The 16,004-nt window shown below is 58.0% G+C and overlaps 2 protein-coding genes and 1 long non-coding RNA gene across 5 annotated transcripts in view; 2 read left to right on the top strand and 1 right to left on the bottom strand.

The window, feature by feature from the left end:
• The window catches only part of LOC308609697 (interleukin-3 receptor subunit alpha-like), a 29,656-nt gene extending 21,929 nt beyond the window's left edge, over positions 1–7,727 (top strand). For all 3 annotated transcript variants that reach the window (XM_081223408.1, XM_081223407.1, XM_081223409.1), the window contains 6 exons: positions 754–872; positions 3,293–3,319; positions 5,019–5,139; positions 5,776–5,872; positions 6,811–6,892; positions 7,169–7,727. In XM_081223408.1, the coding sequence (XP_081079534.1) occupies positions 754–872; positions 3,293–3,319; positions 5,019–5,139; positions 5,776–5,872; positions 6,811–6,892; positions 7,169–7,243 (521 nt within the window). In that variant the 3' untranslated portion in view covers positions 7,244–7,727. The remainder of the gene's footprint in view (positions 1–753; positions 873–3,292; positions 3,320–5,018; positions 5,140–5,775; positions 5,873–6,810; positions 6,893–7,168) is intronic.
• A 1,356-nt stretch (positions 7,728–9,083) lies between these two features.
• LOC308609736 (ADP/ATP translocase 3) lies at positions 9,084–12,069 on the bottom strand. Its single transcript, XM_081223446.1, has 4 exons — positions 11,833–12,069; positions 10,752–11,238; positions 10,059–10,199; positions 9,084–9,634 (listed from the first exon to the last, which is right to left on the bottom strand). Exons 1-4 carry the CDS (start codon positions 11,941–11,943, stop codon positions 9,477–9,479), a joined length of 897 nt encoding a protein of 298 aa, XP_081079572.1. The 5' UTR covers positions 11,944–12,069; the 3' UTR covers positions 9,084–9,476.
• Positions 12,070–12,192: 123 nt separating this feature from the next.
• LOC308609738 lies at positions 12,193–15,403 on the top strand. Its single transcript, XR_014014338.1, has 3 exons — positions 12,193–13,521; positions 13,848–14,107; positions 15,147–15,403. It is a non-coding gene; the product is annotated as an uncharacterized lncRNA (long non-coding RNA).
• The last annotated feature ends 601 nt before the right edge of the window (positions 15,404–16,004 follow it).

Below are 16,004 nucleotides of genomic sequence, written 5' to 3'. Positions count from 1 at the left end.
GGGGGTCAGACCTGTAGACCTAGACGAGGTCCCTCAGGAAACTGATGGAGCTGGAATCAGGGATTTAGAGCACCCCAGGGAGGGCAAAGGGCGGAGCCCTGGGACAGCCCACAGAGGGGGGCCTGAGGGTCCTGGAGGAGCTGGGTCCCACGCTGGGGCGGGGGGGGGGCAGGTGAGAAGAAAGCAGGGGATGGGACCCGGTCAGAGTCCAAGTCTGGGGCAGAAGATTCCGGGTGAACTTTTGGGAGTGGAATTGGCGGCCAAGGTCATGGGGGTAGGACTGGCCCCGGGCAGCTCGGGGAGGGGGCCAGGCTGCCCTGGAGGTGGGGTCTGAGCAGAGCCCATTGGTCCAGTGGGCAGGAGGGAGGGAGCTTGCAGCTGGACCGCGCTTTGCTCCCCCTGCTGGAGAAGCGTAGCCCCAGGGACTTGAATCGCCGAGAGGGAAAAGAACAGGGCTGCTCTGAGGGGTGTCCCTGCACAGACAAGAAGAAAGCTTTGCGAGGGCCTCCGAGTGGGTGAGGGGTCCCCCCGGGCCAGTGTCTGAGAGCTGGTCCACAGGCTCAGTGACCCTAACCATCCCAACAGTTTTCTCTCCCTGTCTCTGTCTCTTGATACTTTTTAACCTTGGAATGACATTTTCCTCTCTTTTCCCCCCCTGAGTTTGTAGGAGGCCTGTTTTAAAGGTATCTCCGGGGGGCGGGGTGATTCTTTTTTGATGTGCTTTACTCATAAAAGTGTTTTTTTCTCCCCTAGAGGTATTAGCTGCTCCCAACATCACTAGCAGGTGGTGTAACCAAAGCTACTTGTTCATGCAGTGGGAAGTGAGGAGTCACCTTAATGATGACTTCAAGTATGAACTGCAGATACAGAAGGTAAACGGCTTCCTGGGTGGGCATCTCTTATACTCTTACACCCCCCCTGGATTCTGGGGCCTTGGGGGTAGGTGAAACATTCAAAAAAAAAAAAAGAGGAACTGTAAAATAAATGAGCTTTAGCAAAACTCTAAGTGTTTGGCCGTTTGAATGACACCGCTGACATTGGAAAGGAAGTCAGGATATGGAAGGAAATGCTTGCATATGTTCCGTCAGGGTTGGGGTAGAGGAGGGATGTTTACCTGTCAACACTCAGAAGATACACAACCCTACAGAAAAAGAGCAAAAGGTTGAAACAGCCACTTGGCGAAACTCTCTCTGACCGTATGTCACAGAGCCTGCAATTCCCCTGCGAGAAATGAAACCAGTAGCCCCCAAAGATGGGACCTAAGTGTTTGTAGCACCTACGTGTATAGTGGTCCCTAAACAGGACGCGACCCTAGGGAAGGGATGAGCAAAATATAGCCACACGGTGGAATCCTATCCGCCAAGAACTGGAGGGTCCTGTGTGTATGTTTAAAAGTGTTATGAAAGAAACGATTTACACAGGAAAATTCAGAATGCTCTGTAGCGACAGATCTGAGGGCTGGGTCAGGGGTGCAGGGAGGAGGGCATGGAGGAGAAGCTGGAGGGGATTTGGGGGTGATGGACACGTTTCCTGTATTGTGCCGGTTTCGTGCACACGTTTGCCAAAGTCAGCAGATTATATGCTCTGCTGGTGTGCTTTGCTGTATGCAAATCATACCTGAATAAAGCTACTATTAAAAAAATATGCTGGAGATCACCGGTATTCTATACTCAACGGCTGACATAGTTAGTGACTATGTTTATTTTTCTGTGCGTGTTACATTTATTTATACTTTATACTCAACTTTTTCATAAGCCTAAGACTGCTCAAAAAAATGGAGTCAATAGATTAAAAAAAAAGGACCAGCTATTTTTGAGCTAGGTGGTATTTTGTACTTAATTGTCTACTTGTAATTATTTATTGTTTATTTATTTCTGTATTTATTTATACTCAAAAACTGCTTGTACTCATTTCTTCTTTTTTTATTTTATTGAAGTATAGTTGATTTACTCTGTTGTGTTAATTTCTGCTACACAGCAAAGTGATTCAGTTATACCCATATATACATTCTTTTTCATATTATTTTCCATGATGGTTTATCACGGGATATTGAATATAGTTCCCTGTGCTACACAGTAGGACCTTGCTGTTTACTCAATTTTTCTATAAACCCAAAATTATTCAAACAAATCTATTAGTTAAAAAAAGACGGAGCACTTTGAGTCAATCAGTATTTTATACTCAATTATTTACTTATATTTATTACATTTATTTATTATCTATGTTCAATTACTGCTTATACTCAATTTTTCCACAACCTTAAAACTACTCAAAAAATCTATTAATTTAAAAGACCAAATATTTTTGCATTAATCAGCATTTTATACTCAATTATTTACTTATATTTATCTTTTATGTGCATGTACCTGTTTGTGTATATTTATTATTTATATTCATGTTCTGATTATTTCATACTCAACTCTTCTATAAACCTAAAACTGCTCAAAAAACTAGTCCATAAACTAAAAGAAAATGAGTATTTTTGAGCTCATTGGTATTTTTATACTCAATTATTTACTTATATTTATTCATTATGTCAATGTATTTATATACTTATTACTTATACTCAATTACTGCTTATATTCAAGTTTTCTATAAACCCAAAACCACTCAAATAAAGTCAAATCTATTGATTAAAAAGACCAAATATTTTTGAGGTAGTTGGTATTTTATACTCTACGATTTACTTACATTTACTATTGTTCTCTACTGATGTATGTATTATATTTATTATTTAGGCTCAACTAGCGTATGGTCAATTTTTCTGTTAACCAAAACGGCTCAAAAAAATCAAGTCTATCAATTTTATTTTTTTAATAAAAGACCAGGTACTTAAAAGATTTTTTAAAAAATTGAAACATAGTTGATTTACAATGTTGTGTTAGTTTCAGGTCACAGCAAAGTGATTCAGTTATATACACATATTAACTGTATATATATATATTCCAGATTCTTTTCCATTATAAGTTGTTACAAGATAGTGAGTAGAGTTCCCTGTGTTCTACAGTAGGTCCTTGTTATTTATCTATTTTATATATATAGTAGTGTGTGTCCATTAATCCCAAACTCCTAATTTATCCCTCCCCCTGGTACTTTTTAGTTCATCGATATGTTATACTCAGTTACCTCTATTTATTATTTTTGTGTAAAGAAGTATTATTCTATTTATGATTTCTACTCAATGACTGATTATTTTATCCTCGATTTTTCTGTAAACCTGAAGATGCTCTGACAAATGAGGGCCCTTCTTGGGGATGGGGTCAGGCACCCATGCTCTGCTTTTCTCTTACAGGGTATGGAGCTCGCCTACAAACAGGAGGTGGGTGTCCCCCCACCCCCGCCCCAATCTGACATCCCAAGCGCAGGTTCCTTATGTCTGTTACTGTCCAGTGACTCTGAGATGAAGCTCCCCAGTCCATAGACCAGATGCCATCACCTGCCTGGTGCTGCCCTAAAGGTCCACCCCCCGGCCCCCAAATCCCTCAGGATGCGGTGGGAGTGTCACCATGCCCTAATTCACTAACTAACCGCCTCTAATGTGCAGAGGCAGCTGCTTCCGTACCGTAACTACCAGCCACAGACCCCATGACCCCGTCTCTCCTTTGTCTCTCTGTCTCTGTCTCTGCCTCTTCCTCCCGTCTCTGCCTCTGTCTTCCTGGGCTTCTCCTCTGTGTCTGGGTCTCTCCTCTTCTGTGTCTTAGAAGGACCCTCTCACCGGATGTAGGGCCACCCTCCTCCAGGAGGACCTCATCTCAGACCCTTCCCTGCATCATGTCTGCAAAGACCCTTTGTCCGTGTGAGATCCCATTCACGGGTACCAGCTGTTAGAATATGAACTTATCTATTGTTTTAGGGGAGACGATTCAAATCAACACTAGATATTGTGTGTGTGTACATACAGAGGACCACACAGTGTGGGCAACAGAACTTCATTCTCCCCCAGTCCTGGGGACCAGACGTCTGAGTGAGATAAAAGTGTCCCAGGGCTGAGTTCCCTCTGGAGGCTCCAGAGAGGGTCCTTCCGGCCTCTTCCAGCTTCTCTGGGCTTGTGGCCGCGTCCCTCCCGTCTCTGCCTTTTCCTCCCATCTCTGCCTCTGTCTTCCCAGGGCTTCTCCTCTGCATCTGTGTCTCTCCTCTTCTGTCTTTTAGAAGGACCCTGTCATTGGATGTAGGGCTACCCTCATTGAGGAGGACCACTGCATTACATCTGCAAAGACCCTGTTTCCAAATAAGTTCCCAGGTTCTGGGGGGACGAATCTTCTTGGGGGGACCCCACTGAATGTTCTATGGGCTCCATTCACTGCCTGACACCCGAGATGCCACCACTCTTCTTGACCTCACCGGCGGTGGCCACCACGGATGCTGACCTTCTAGTGATTAGAAAGAATATTTTTGTTTGGATGCCAAGAGCCTGGGCTGAGACGCAAAGGGAGCTTGAGGTTCCAGGCCCCTCTGAGCACCAGGCACCTTCCTGTCTCCCAAGGGGGGCTGGCCGGGCTCTCTCTTGGGCGGCTGTCTTAGTTCCCTGGGGCAGCCGTAAAAACGACCCTAGACTGGGTGACTGAGAACCACAGACATTCACCCTCCCCCAGTTCTGCAGACCAGAAGCCTGAGGTCAAGGTGTCCCAGGGCCGCGCTCCCTCCAGAGGCTCCAGGGGAGGGTCCTTCCTGCCTCTTCCAGCTTCTGGGGGCTCCAGGCATCCCCGGGCTTGTGGCCGTATCCCTTCCATATCCACAAGGCGTCTCCTTGTGTGTATGCATGTGTCTGTCTCCGAGTTTCCCCTCTTTATAAGGACACCAGTCATAGTGGCTAGGGGTCCACTGTACCCTATCCGACCTCCTCTTAACTCATCACATCCGCATCAACCCTATTTCCAAATAAAGTCGCCTTCTGAGACGCTGAGTGTTAGGACCCCAACACGTGAATGTGGGGAGGACCCACTCAACCCCGTGAAGGCCCCGTTCTTCCGCCACGGACCAGGAATGGACTTTCCCCTCTACTTTCTTTTAAACTGCAGACCTATAAAGCCTTCTTGGAGCTGAACAGTCCTGGGACCTACACGGTGCAAGTAAGGGCCAGGGATGCCACCTTCTCCCATTACAAACCTTGGGGCCCGTGGAGTGTCCCCCAACACTTCGGTGAGTGGGAGGGTCCCTCCTGTCTCTTCCAGCTTCTGGGGGCTCCAGACGTCCCTGGGCTTGTGACCGCCTCCCTCCCGTCTCTGATGGACTCTGTGTGTCCAAGCTGTTCCATGGAGCTGCGCTGGGCGCGCGGAGACGGCTATCGCCAACACTCTGAGTTACAAGAAAAACCTTTTAATGCAGTTAAAAAAAAATCGAAATTGAGGCGAAAAATCCGTGATGTTTAATCCATATATTAAATTCAAGAACTAAGGCAGCGAGCACCCAGGACGCAGCGCGGCAGGGAGGGAGGGAGGTGGGGAACAGACCAACCTCGGCCCGGCCCCTCCCAATAGGCGAGGCTGACACCCCGTTCCCCCCGCCCGCGACCCGAATTGATCCGAGGGGTCGGGGCTACCAGCCCCCAACTCCAAGTGTCGGTCGGTGGTCGGGGAGTATCGGGATTCTGGCGACTTGGGAGGGATTCCCGCGGGGCCCGGCCCGGTGCGCAGGTGGCCGCTGTCCCCAGGTGGACGGCGCTCCTGGACGCGCCCCCCGCCCCCAGTGCCGGCCACCTCCTCCCCGAGCCCCCGGGGAGGTGCCGACCCCGGCCCTCCCGGGACCTGCCCGACGCGTCCCGCCCCTCTTCCCTAGTGTGTGAGGAGGGCGCGCGCCTCCCCGTCTGGCTGACGTCTTTGCTGATCGCGCTGGGGACGCTGCTGGCTATGGGGCTCGTGCTCCGGTTTTGCAGGTGAGCCCGCGGGCCCCTGGTTTGCGCGGTCGTTTTCTGGAGCGCGATCCGCAGGCCACGCAGCCCGCGCTGCCCACTCTCCGCTGCCCCCGCCCGGCGCGCCCGCCGGTCGCAGGCCACCGCCTCTCGTCGCCCCAGCGGTCTTTTCCCAACCAGACCCTGGTTTCTGCCATCTGGTCCCTGCCGCCCGCGGAACCCAAGGAGTCGGGTCCCCCGTGCAGCACCCTGCGGGCCCCTCCCTCCCCAGCACCTGTGCGGGGTCTGCAGTCAGACTGCCCTGCTGGTCCCCACATGCCCGCGCTGTTCGCTCCCTCACACCTCATCCCGACGCATCCCCCTCCACCCGCGCCCCCAGGACGGGGCTCCGGGACCCCTCCCCAGCCCGGCAGGCAGCAGGCGCGCGGCAGCGTCAACCAGGCCGGTTGCGGTCCCTTCCACTGGGACCTGCGCGCTGAGCCGAAAGGGTGTGCCCGGCACAGGCCCCGCCCAAACCTGCGCCCCCCCCCGCCCCGCCTCACCCCCCAGCCCCGAGCGCCGGCTCCCGCCTCGTCTGTCTGCTGGCTTCACGCCCACCCCACCCAGCCGCTTCAGGCTGAGCCGCCCCGCCCAGGGGCTTGGTTTGGGAGCGGATGGGATACCGCCCCAGGGAGGGGACCACCGGCTCCTCGCGGAGGCTGTGGGGAGGGGGAGGTTGCCATGGTGATAGGATGGGGTCTCGGGAGAGGCGACGTGGTGGGTGCGGTGCAGCTGACCGAGCAGATGCAGCTCTGCTAGGGCTCCGCTTTCGCATTCCCGCACGTCTCCTGCAGGGACCCCTCCCAAAGGAGGCTGGAGTCCTGCTCCATCGGGGCCTCGCTGGGGTCCTCTAGTGGACGCGGCGTCTCCCCTGCGCTGGTGGGTGCGGGTTTCAGAACCGGTGTCTCTCTCTCTCCTCCGAGGTTCTCGGTGATGCAGAAGCTGTTCCCTCCCATCCCTCACATCAAAGACCATATCAATGGCAAACTTCAGAACGGAAGGACGGTACGTGGTGGCTCCCGCCGTGGGACACATCTGGGGCCAGGTGCCCGCAGCCCCGCCCAGGGAGCAGGGCACTGCTGGCCCTGGAGGGTGGCCTGGGACGCGATGGGCAGGGGAGGAGCCGGCTCCGGTCCTGTGACACGGGCGGTCACCCCGAGGTGCGGGTCCGGGAGCCTCCCGCGAGGTGTGTTGTGTGCTGGCCCAGCCCCCGTGGCTTTCCAGGGTGCACTTGCCCCCCCCTGTGGCTCTGCCACTCACCTCGCCTCCCTCACCCCGCAGATGACCTGGGACCCCGACCAAGACAGCCAGGAGGAGTGTCCAGTGGTCGAGGTGCATGTTCCGGGGGAAACATGAAGCTGATGCAGAGGCCCGGTTTTCCGCCAGGCAGAGGGCGCACAGCCTGGTCATGGCGGGTCGTGGACGTTTCAAGCGGGGTCAGGGATGCGCAAGCCTGGTGCAATTGACACGGGGTCGCCTCCAGGAAGAAAGGACAAAACACGGGTTGGGCTCATGTCTCGAATACAGGGCTGTTTTCCTCATCCGTGGCCCCCGGAAGTGGGGGTCACCCCCCAACGCCGCTGAGACCCACTTTCCAGCCTCCTGGACTTGGCTGGTGCTCACATGTCCACTGCGTTTGCTCCTTCCCAAGTCCGTTAAGGGGCCCTGCCTGCCTGGTTTCTCTGTCTTTAACTGAACTTTGTTTTCTTGCTGCATTTCCCCTTTGTAAGCCCCTTAATTCACTTGCGTGACAACGCGGGGCCAGGGGGCAGTGTCTACATCCCTCCCCTGGCTACGTGTGCGACCCCAGGAAGGCACACGGGAGACAGGCGTCAAGGAGGCAGGAAAGGGGGTGTCAGGGCAGCGTGGCCTGTGGGCCTTGGGGGCCCACAGGTGCCAAGGAGCGGCCCTGCGTCGAGACATGGTCGTGGTGGGCAGTGAAGACACCCACGGAAGAGGACGCCCACGTGCACAGCCTGGCCCACGGGAACCCGAGTCTCCAAGAGGCAAGGCTTCCCTGGAGGACCTCTAATTTCGTTCCCTTGTTTACACACTTAACACGTCAAGTTCTTTAGGGAAGAATTCACCCCAAATGTCAGATGCACACTTGCTAAGCTTTGCGGAAGGCACCCCTGCCGAGTCTGCAGGATGGCGCACAGTCGATGGCCCGAAATGCACACGGGTGGAACCGTGTCCCAGTTCTGACCCTGGCAGTCAGCACAGGTCTGGGTAGAGAGATGACGTCCCCTTCCAAGTGACTCCACCCCAAGGGCTGGGGCCCAGGCGGGTCAGAAGCCCAGGCGGCTCCTCGGGACTCCTCTGTGGGACCCACGTGGGTGTGTGGTGGCTGGTCCTGTCCTGTTCCTCACCCAGCACCAGCAAGGTAACCTTGAGGAAAGCCAGCTCCAGCTTGTCTTCTCTGACCGACCTCACCCTGGGCTGGAGATGGAAGCTCTGCTTTCTGATGAACTCAGCCAGCCTCGGGGCAGTCCTGCTGTGGCCTGCAGCTGGCTTCCCCTCTCCAGCCCCTGCAGTGGACCCGTCTGACCTCTGCAAGGTCACTTGGTGCTGGAAGCTCCACGTGGACCCAGGGGACAGTTCTGTTCTTGGGCGGCTCTATGTGCGACCCTGAGGCCTCAGACTGGTGATGACCCCGCAGGCAGTCCCGGACCCTGAGAACACCCAGAGCAGGCCCCAGAATACATCCCGTTCCCCCCACGCTAACGTACCAGGACCCTGGGGTCAGCCCGGGAGAGACGCTCAAAGCAAGTTCTCTCCGTGCAGTAGACATCAGGCTTCCCGCAGATACGGCTCCAAGGGGGGAAGGATGCTTGCCTGCCTGGGGCTGGGGGTCGGGCACACCTGAGAGGGAGCACGTGCCCACCTTGCAAGGGATTCCCCCGCGAGCCCAGGGCAGGGGTGGCCCGCGGGACACACGGCTGCTGCCACCCTGGGGGGCTCCTCTGTGGTTAAACCCCAGGGACAAGCCTGGAAGGGCGGGCGCTGGGGGAAGGGAACTTCAGGTTAGGAAGCCCCAGGGTCCCCGCATCCGCGTGCTCCCCTCAGCACCCGAGGGCAGCCCTGGGACAGGCCAGGCCACAGGTGGGCAGCCAGGGCCTCCCCCTCCCCAGCTTGAGACCCTGCTGTTTCCTGCTCCCACCCCACAAGGCCGCTCGATTCATAAACAAAACCAGCGTCCGTGTGTCCTACTTTTATTGTTTCGCAGCAGAATGCCCGACGTAAAACATAATTGCAAATATTCGGCTGTGCAAAAGAGAATAGTGCTTAAGTACAAATGGAGACAAGGTTTTCTTAAATAAATACTTAAACACGAGTCGGTCCTACAAGCACCTGGAGTCTAGGTCTGGCGGGTAGAGGCGCCTCACCGCCCAGTGGACCCACGAAGACATCACGATTCCCCTCCCCCCGTAACCAATACATGGACCCAGGGCCGATGGTCTCAAGGAGCCCTCTGCGGGGGCCGCCCCAGCCCTCCGCGAGGACACTGGAATTTCTCGAAGGTCGACGGTCCGTAACAGGTACTCCTCTATGTGGAGGTGTTGGTCGCTGTGGCGGGCGGGCAGGGCGCCTAGATGACCTTCTTCAGCTCGTCGTACAGGACCAGCACGAAGGCGCCGCCCATGCCGCGGAGCACGTTGGACCAGGCGCCCTTAAAAAAGGCTCTGCCGCCCTCGTCCTTGAAGATCTTTCGCCAGCAGTCCAAGGTGCCCCTGTACATGATGTCGGCTGCGGGGAGAGGGCGGGGGTCATGGAGAGGGTCACACACGGCGCGAAGCAGACCCCGGAGACACGGTACAGATGCTGAGCCCCAGCTGCCGCCATCCAGGTGGCTAGGCGTTTCGACCGCAGGAAAAGGAAGCTCTGGACACCCACCGTTTGGGTGGGGATCAAACGCAAACTCGAGCCCCAGCCTCCCTAGGGCCCAGCACACTCGAGAGTCAAGGGCAGAGGTGGCAGGCACCCGGCCCAGGCCTCCCCACGAAGCCCGGCTACTTCCCTCTGGGACGAAATGCTGCCCCCCCCGCCCCCCCGCCTCGGCACGAAGCACCTCACGTGCTGGCTATGCACCTCCGAAGGGCCGAACGCCGGGCCACTCAGCGATGCCCCACCCCCAGAGCACGGGATGCCGGGAGCAAGGCAGAGACGGTACCTCCTTTGCGCCCCGACTGCATCATCATCCTCCGCCTTACGGTGTCGAAGGGGTAGGAGACCACGCCCGCCACGGCCGTCACCGTCTGCGCGATCATCCAGCTCACCACGATGTGCGTGTTCTTAGGGTCGGGGAGCATGCCTGCAGGGTCACCGTGAGCGTCAGGCCCCGGGGCCGCACACGTGGCCGCCCCCAGCTCCATGCTGGGTCCCAGCACCAGCTGACACTAGACCGGTCAGACTGGGGTCAGCACACCAGCCAGAGACGGGGAAGCCACCTGCAGGCTGGGAGGACGGCCCCAGAGACCAACCTGGTACCCGGCGGCAGGGGCCTCTCTAGAGGGAAACAGATGGGCCGTGAACTGTGTCCTCCCCCCAAAATATGCTAAAGCCCCAAGGCCCAGGACCTCAGAGTATAACTGTACTAAGAAATAAAATCTTTTACAGAGATAATTAAAGTAAAAATTAGGTCATCAGGGTGGGACCTGATCACATAGGAATGGTGTCCTTCTAAGAAGAGATTGGAGCACAGACACACACAGAGGAACAACCCTGTGAGGACACAAGGAGGAGACTGCCGTCTACACGCCCAGGACAGAGGCCTCGGGAGGAACCAGCCCTGCCCACACCTGGATCTCAGATTCCAGCCGGCCCAGCACCTTGACAATCAGCCCCGACAGCAGAGCGCACTCACCTTTGGCTGTGTCATACACGCCGAAGTACGCGGCCCGGTAGATGATGATGCCCTGCACAGAGACGTTGAAGCCCTGGTACAGCCCCCGGATGCCGTCAGACTTGGTGATCTTCACCAGACAGTCTCCCAGGCCTTTGAACTCCCGCTCCGTGCCGGATTTGCCGACGTCAGCCGCCAGCCGGGTTCTGGCGAAATCCAGGGGGTAGACGAAGCAGAGGGAGGTGGCTCCGGCCGCCCCGCCGGAGGCCAAGTTGCCGGCGAAGTACTTCCAGAACTGCGTGTGCTTGTCCACGCCCCCCAGGAAGATCTGCTTATACTTATCCTTAAAGGCGAAGTTGAGGGCTTGTGTGGGGAAGTAGCGGATGACATTGGCCAGGTTGCCCCTCCAGAAGGACAGCACACCCTGCTCCTTGGGGATGCGCACGATGCAATCCACGATACCCTTGTACTGTTTGTCAGCCGCGATCTGCTTGCTGGCGTGCTGTACCTGGGGGTAGAGAGACGGGGGTTTTACACGAGGGCCTAAGTCAGACGCCCCCAAAGACCCCCAACGAAAGGCGCTGTCTTCGTAAGACAACATGTGCATGGGGCCTTTAAGCTGCCCAAACGTCCTACCGGGAGAAAACCATCTTTTGGTCACTACGGGTCCCTGCAAGCGTTACAAACAAGAAACTGGCAAAGATGTTTCCATTAGCGCTACATTTCTGACAGCCCCGCACGAAAACAGCTTATTCCGGCTCAGAGCCGCAAAAAGGGGTACAAAAAGGGGAAAAGAACCGAAGTCCAACGAAGGGCACGAGGACTGCCCTCGTGACCCGCGCAACGCCCAAGGTCACGGCCTTCGCGCCGCGGGGCCCGTCCACGCGGCTGCCGCATGCGCATGCGCGCCCGTGGCCCCACTTCTGCGCATGCGATAGCGCCCGCGTGACGCGCGCCCGGGCAATCCCCGGAAGCCGGCGGCGGGCGGACAAAGCGGCGCAGCCTCCCGCTTCCGGTGCACGCGGCCTGCCCGGCCCGCTGTCCCCGCGCCCCGGACCCTCGCACCTCGCCCGGCGTCCGCGTGTGCGCAGCCGGCTCCCACCTGTAGCAGCAGCTTGACCCGCTCGATCGGGGCCACGGCCGTCTTGGAGATGGCGGCGGCGATGCCTCCGGCCAGGAAGTCCTTGGCGAATGAGATGGCCTGTTCCGTCATGGTGGCGTGGCGGGCAACGCAGCGGGAAGAGAGCGGAGGGGAGGCGCGGAGAGCCGGAGGGTGGGCACCGCTGGTCTGCGCTGCCGCCGCCGGGACCGAAAAGACGGCGCGGCCAGCGCGCAGCCGCTAAGGCGCCCACGCCCCGCCCCGCTCCCCCCGCGCGCCGCGCCCATTGGCTGCGCCGCGGCCCAATCCCCGCCCCTTCCCTCTCGCCTCGCCCCCACGGGCTGCCGGGAGCAGCTCTGCGCCCCGCCCCTCGCCCTCGAGCGCCGCGCCCATTGGCTGCGCCGCCGCCGACGTCCCTCCCCTTCCCGCTCTCCGCGCCCCGGAGCATGTAGGGAGTCGGACCCCGCCCATGCGCCTTGCGGACTGGGGGGCGCGGCGGCCGCCTTGACCTTATGAAGGTCACGCCGGGCCAGGGGGATGCGACCGACGGCGGTTGCGTAAGGGGAAGGCCGAGGGTCGCAGAGTCCCACGCCGGATGTTCATCCTGCCCCGGCCCCGGCATCTGACGCTCGGACTCCTGGGCTCGTCCCGGTGATTCCCGAGTCCCGTCCGCGACCCCCAGTCTATCTCCGCTGACCATTGAGGACCGGCTGCGACCCTGGACTCGCCTTAATGACCCCTGTAGACTCCCGAGTCCCGGGCGCGACCCCAGGGATCGCCCCGCGGGAGGAGCGACAGTTCGCGGGGTCAGGACCGGAGTAGGAGGCCGCCCCGAGCCCCCCAGGCCCGGTTTCTCGACGGCTTGCCTGTCCCCTGCCCGGTAGACCCCGGGTCCGCCCGTAGGAGCGACCCCGGAGGACCCCACCCTGCCGTGGGGTCCCCCGACCCTGACCCCGAGACTTCGGGCGCACTGGGCGCGCCGGGCACTGGGGGGTCCCTGGGGTCCCTCTCCACCCACCCGGCCGCTTTCCCTGGGCCCTGCCCTCCCGGGGCCCAGTGGGCCTCAGACTCGGGTCCCCATGCCAGGCCGCGCGCTGCGACGTGGCGGCTCCCAGAGCGACAGGGGTATGTGTGCTGCCCGCACACGCTCACTCACGCATGCACCCACGTGCCCATTCCTAGACATGTGTCCACACATGCCCACGCACACCTGCACGCACACGCAGACAGGCACACATGCTACCCGCAGGAGCACATCTGCCCCCCTCCCCCACCAGGAAGGCTTCTGAGACCTAGGTGTTTTGAAATGCTGTGAACTTTTTATTGAATTATAACTAAATGGCACAAGTCGTAAGTGTATCGTTCTGTGAATTTTCACAAAGTGAGTGCAATGGTGTCTCAGCACCCAGGTCAAGAAAGGATCCGTTTCTTGGTGCAAGGATGCGTCCTTTCATTTCTTATTTCCCTCCCGGCCTGTTTCTTCTCTCTCCCTCTTTTTTCTCTTTGCTCCACCCCCCACATTTTCATGAGGGGTTTTCCTGCATCCCCTCCAGCCGGTGACGCTGGGTGGATGGATGCCAGGGGCGGGCCCACCAGAGCCCAGGGCACCCGGAGCCTGCCATTCGTTTTCCCGGCCCCCTATGTCCTTGCAGGGCCTTGCTGTGCCCTCTGCTGACCTCCGTGGAGAAGCAGGTAAGAGGCGGGGCCTGAGGCCGGTGCCGCTGCAGAGGGTGGGGCGGCTCAGGGCACGCACTGGGCGAGGATTGCTGTGTGTGGGTGTGTGTGTGTGGGTGTTTGTGGGGGGGGGCGGGCTTGATGTTCTGGCGCTTTCTGAGGCTTCACGGGACTGGGGGACAGAACAGAGCTGGGGGGCCCTGCCCGGCTCCCGCTGGCAGCAGCCGCAGGGCTCTGGGGTAGAGGACAGGGCGGCCGTGGGTTCTGGGCAGCGACAGGGCGCTGGCTCCGTCTGGGCACTCCCAGGTGAAGAAAGCATCTCTCCTGTCTGCATTTGTACGCAGGAGCCACCTGACTGGGCGTGGAGGTACCCTGTGATGGTTATCACTGCCCGCTGGGCCGACAGGGGCCGACCGGGGCCAACCAGACGAAGCTGGTCCTGCAGGCTCCGGCTCTGAGGCCCTGGAAGGAGGCGCTTCTGTTGGAGAGCCTCTCCAGCCCCGGGGGGAGCGGTTAACCTCTGAGCGATCCGCTCCCCTCCCCCAGGCAAGGGACACCCCTCCCTGTGCCCCACCTGCATTCCCAGCGCCCGCCCCCCGCGCAGGTCAGCACCTCGCTGTTGGGAGGAAAGAATGGGTGTGACCTCTCCTCCCTCATTGCTAACTGGGGTTCAGAACGCGTTTTTCTTTAAAAAGCATCTCATGTGGGCCTTAGACGCAGACCCATCTGTCTGCCCAGTGCATATGTGCATCTGTCGGGGTGGGGCTGAGCGGGGGTGACCCAGCCCTCGTGCTTCAGGGGAGCTGACCCGGGAGGGCGGCAGGACCACGCCCAAGAATACCGTGTACCTGGGGAAGCGCACCGGGGATTGGAAAGGGAGAAAGGAGGCTGAGAGGTGGGGTTGCGGCGGGGAGAGGAAGGGGTTATGTTCTGGGATCCCCAGGGGCAGGGGTGGGGAGGGCGTGGGACGCCCCCTTCCTCACGCTGCCCCAAGGTCTTACTACGAGCTGAACAGTATTAGAAGCTGAGTATCTGCAAAACGGGTGGCCTAACGAAAAGCAATGGACGACGTACTTAAAGATGATGGGGTTTCCACTGGCGGCTCAGAGTGAGCCACAGAAGGGGTGAGGGTGGCATTCCGGGGGGGGGTGGCCTTTAAGTGACCTGGTCTGGTGAGGGGCCGGGGGCTGCTCAGGGAAGGCGCCTGCCTGGTGGGGGGACCTGGGGGGGACCACACGCTGCTGTCTCGGGTGTCATCCTTATCGTCCCCTCCGCCCACTGCCCGTCCACCCCAGACAAGTGGAGAGGACAGAGATGTCACCAGTGATGCGTCCAGACAGGCCCGGTCTGCAGTGGGCACTCGGACATCTCCTGAGTGAGTGAATGGATGGATGGATGAATGTGACCCGGAGGGCGGGGGTCAGGTCCAGGGCAGTTCCAACCTAGAAATCCCTGTTATTAAAAGACACAGGCATGTGCTGGCAGCCACACCCGTACACTGTTTTAGGCCAGCGTCCCTAAAAGTCCTACTTTTCCATGTATTTCTAAGAAATGAAGAGACAGGTTGTGTGTAAGTCACGCTTTCTTTTCTCACCTTTTAATGTCTTATCTTTTTTTTTTTTTCTTACTGAAAACTATTCCAGCACAAGGAGAGTGAGCAGTACAAGGAAGCCATGGGCCCTTCATTGCTTCCACAAACGTCATCTGCCCGTTACTCTTCCGACTGGGCGTGTCCCTCGGGCGCATCCTTGGTTTACGGGCACAGTGGTGGGTCAGAGCCCTGTCTGTAGCAGCCCCCCTGCCCGCAGCCCGCAGGGCTCCCAGTAGCCAGGACTAAGGGGGGGTCGGGTACCACCCCCTCCCCCCGGCCGAGGCAGGCGCTCTGACACCTCTGGTTACAAGTGCAGTTGCTTCGAGCAAACCCAGGGTCCAGACGGCTGGCGGCTCCCTGACCGGCCGGAGCGCGGGCGTCCCACGTGCCCTGTACCAGCCCTGCTGCAGCACGGTGCCCTTGGCTGAGGCAGGGTCACCTGCAGGGATTCACCTCTCCTCCCGGGATGGGAAGGGGACGGTGAACAGGGTGGGCGTCACCCCAGGTCCACCGCGCAGCGGATGTGGCCCTGCCAGCAGCCGAGCACCGCCCTGCCCAGGTGAAGGGACGGGGCGGGCAGAGGGGCCCCGGGTGGGCGGAGCGCGCTGCTCTGCGCTCCTGCGACCCTAGCTGCAGGTCCACACCGGGGCCCCTCTCCTCTGTCCCTCTCAGGAGAGCTGCCGGCACCCCATCGCGATGGCACAGCGCCCTTTACAACCAGTGTTTCATTTCCTCCCTCCTCTGTCTTTGCCTCACATGGAGACACAATTTGTGATTTTTTTTAAATTGGAGTCCATCCAAAATTATATACTCGTGTGTGTGTGTATATGTTATAAATATATACTTATCCATTTATATATGACATACATAGTTTCTATGCTCTAAATATATAAAATATATTTTTTAAAGG

Source organism: Mesoplodon bidens (genome assembly GCF_964165515.1).
Source record: "Mesoplodon bidens genome assembly, chromosome: Y".
NCBI classification, from domain to species: Eukaryota; Metazoa; Chordata; class Mammalia; order Artiodactyla; family Ziphiidae; genus Mesoplodon; species Mesoplodon bidens.
Note: the sequence above shows the minus strand (reverse complement) of the source record. Positions and strands in the feature narration are given on the sequence as shown.

Coding starts and splice junctions, on each gene's coding strand:
- LOC308609736 (XM_081223446.1), bottom strand. CDS start 11,943: ATGACGGAACAGGCCATCTCATTCGCCAAGGACTTCCTGGCCGGAGGC. Junction 11,239..11,832: donor GGGTCAAGCTGCTGCTACAG/GTGGGAGCCGGC, acceptor CTCTACCCCCAG/GTACAGCACGCCAGCAAGCA. Junction 9,635..10,058: donor GCAGTCGGGGCGCAAAGGAG/GTACCGTCTCTG, acceptor CTCTCCCCGCAG/CCGACATCATGTACAGGGGC.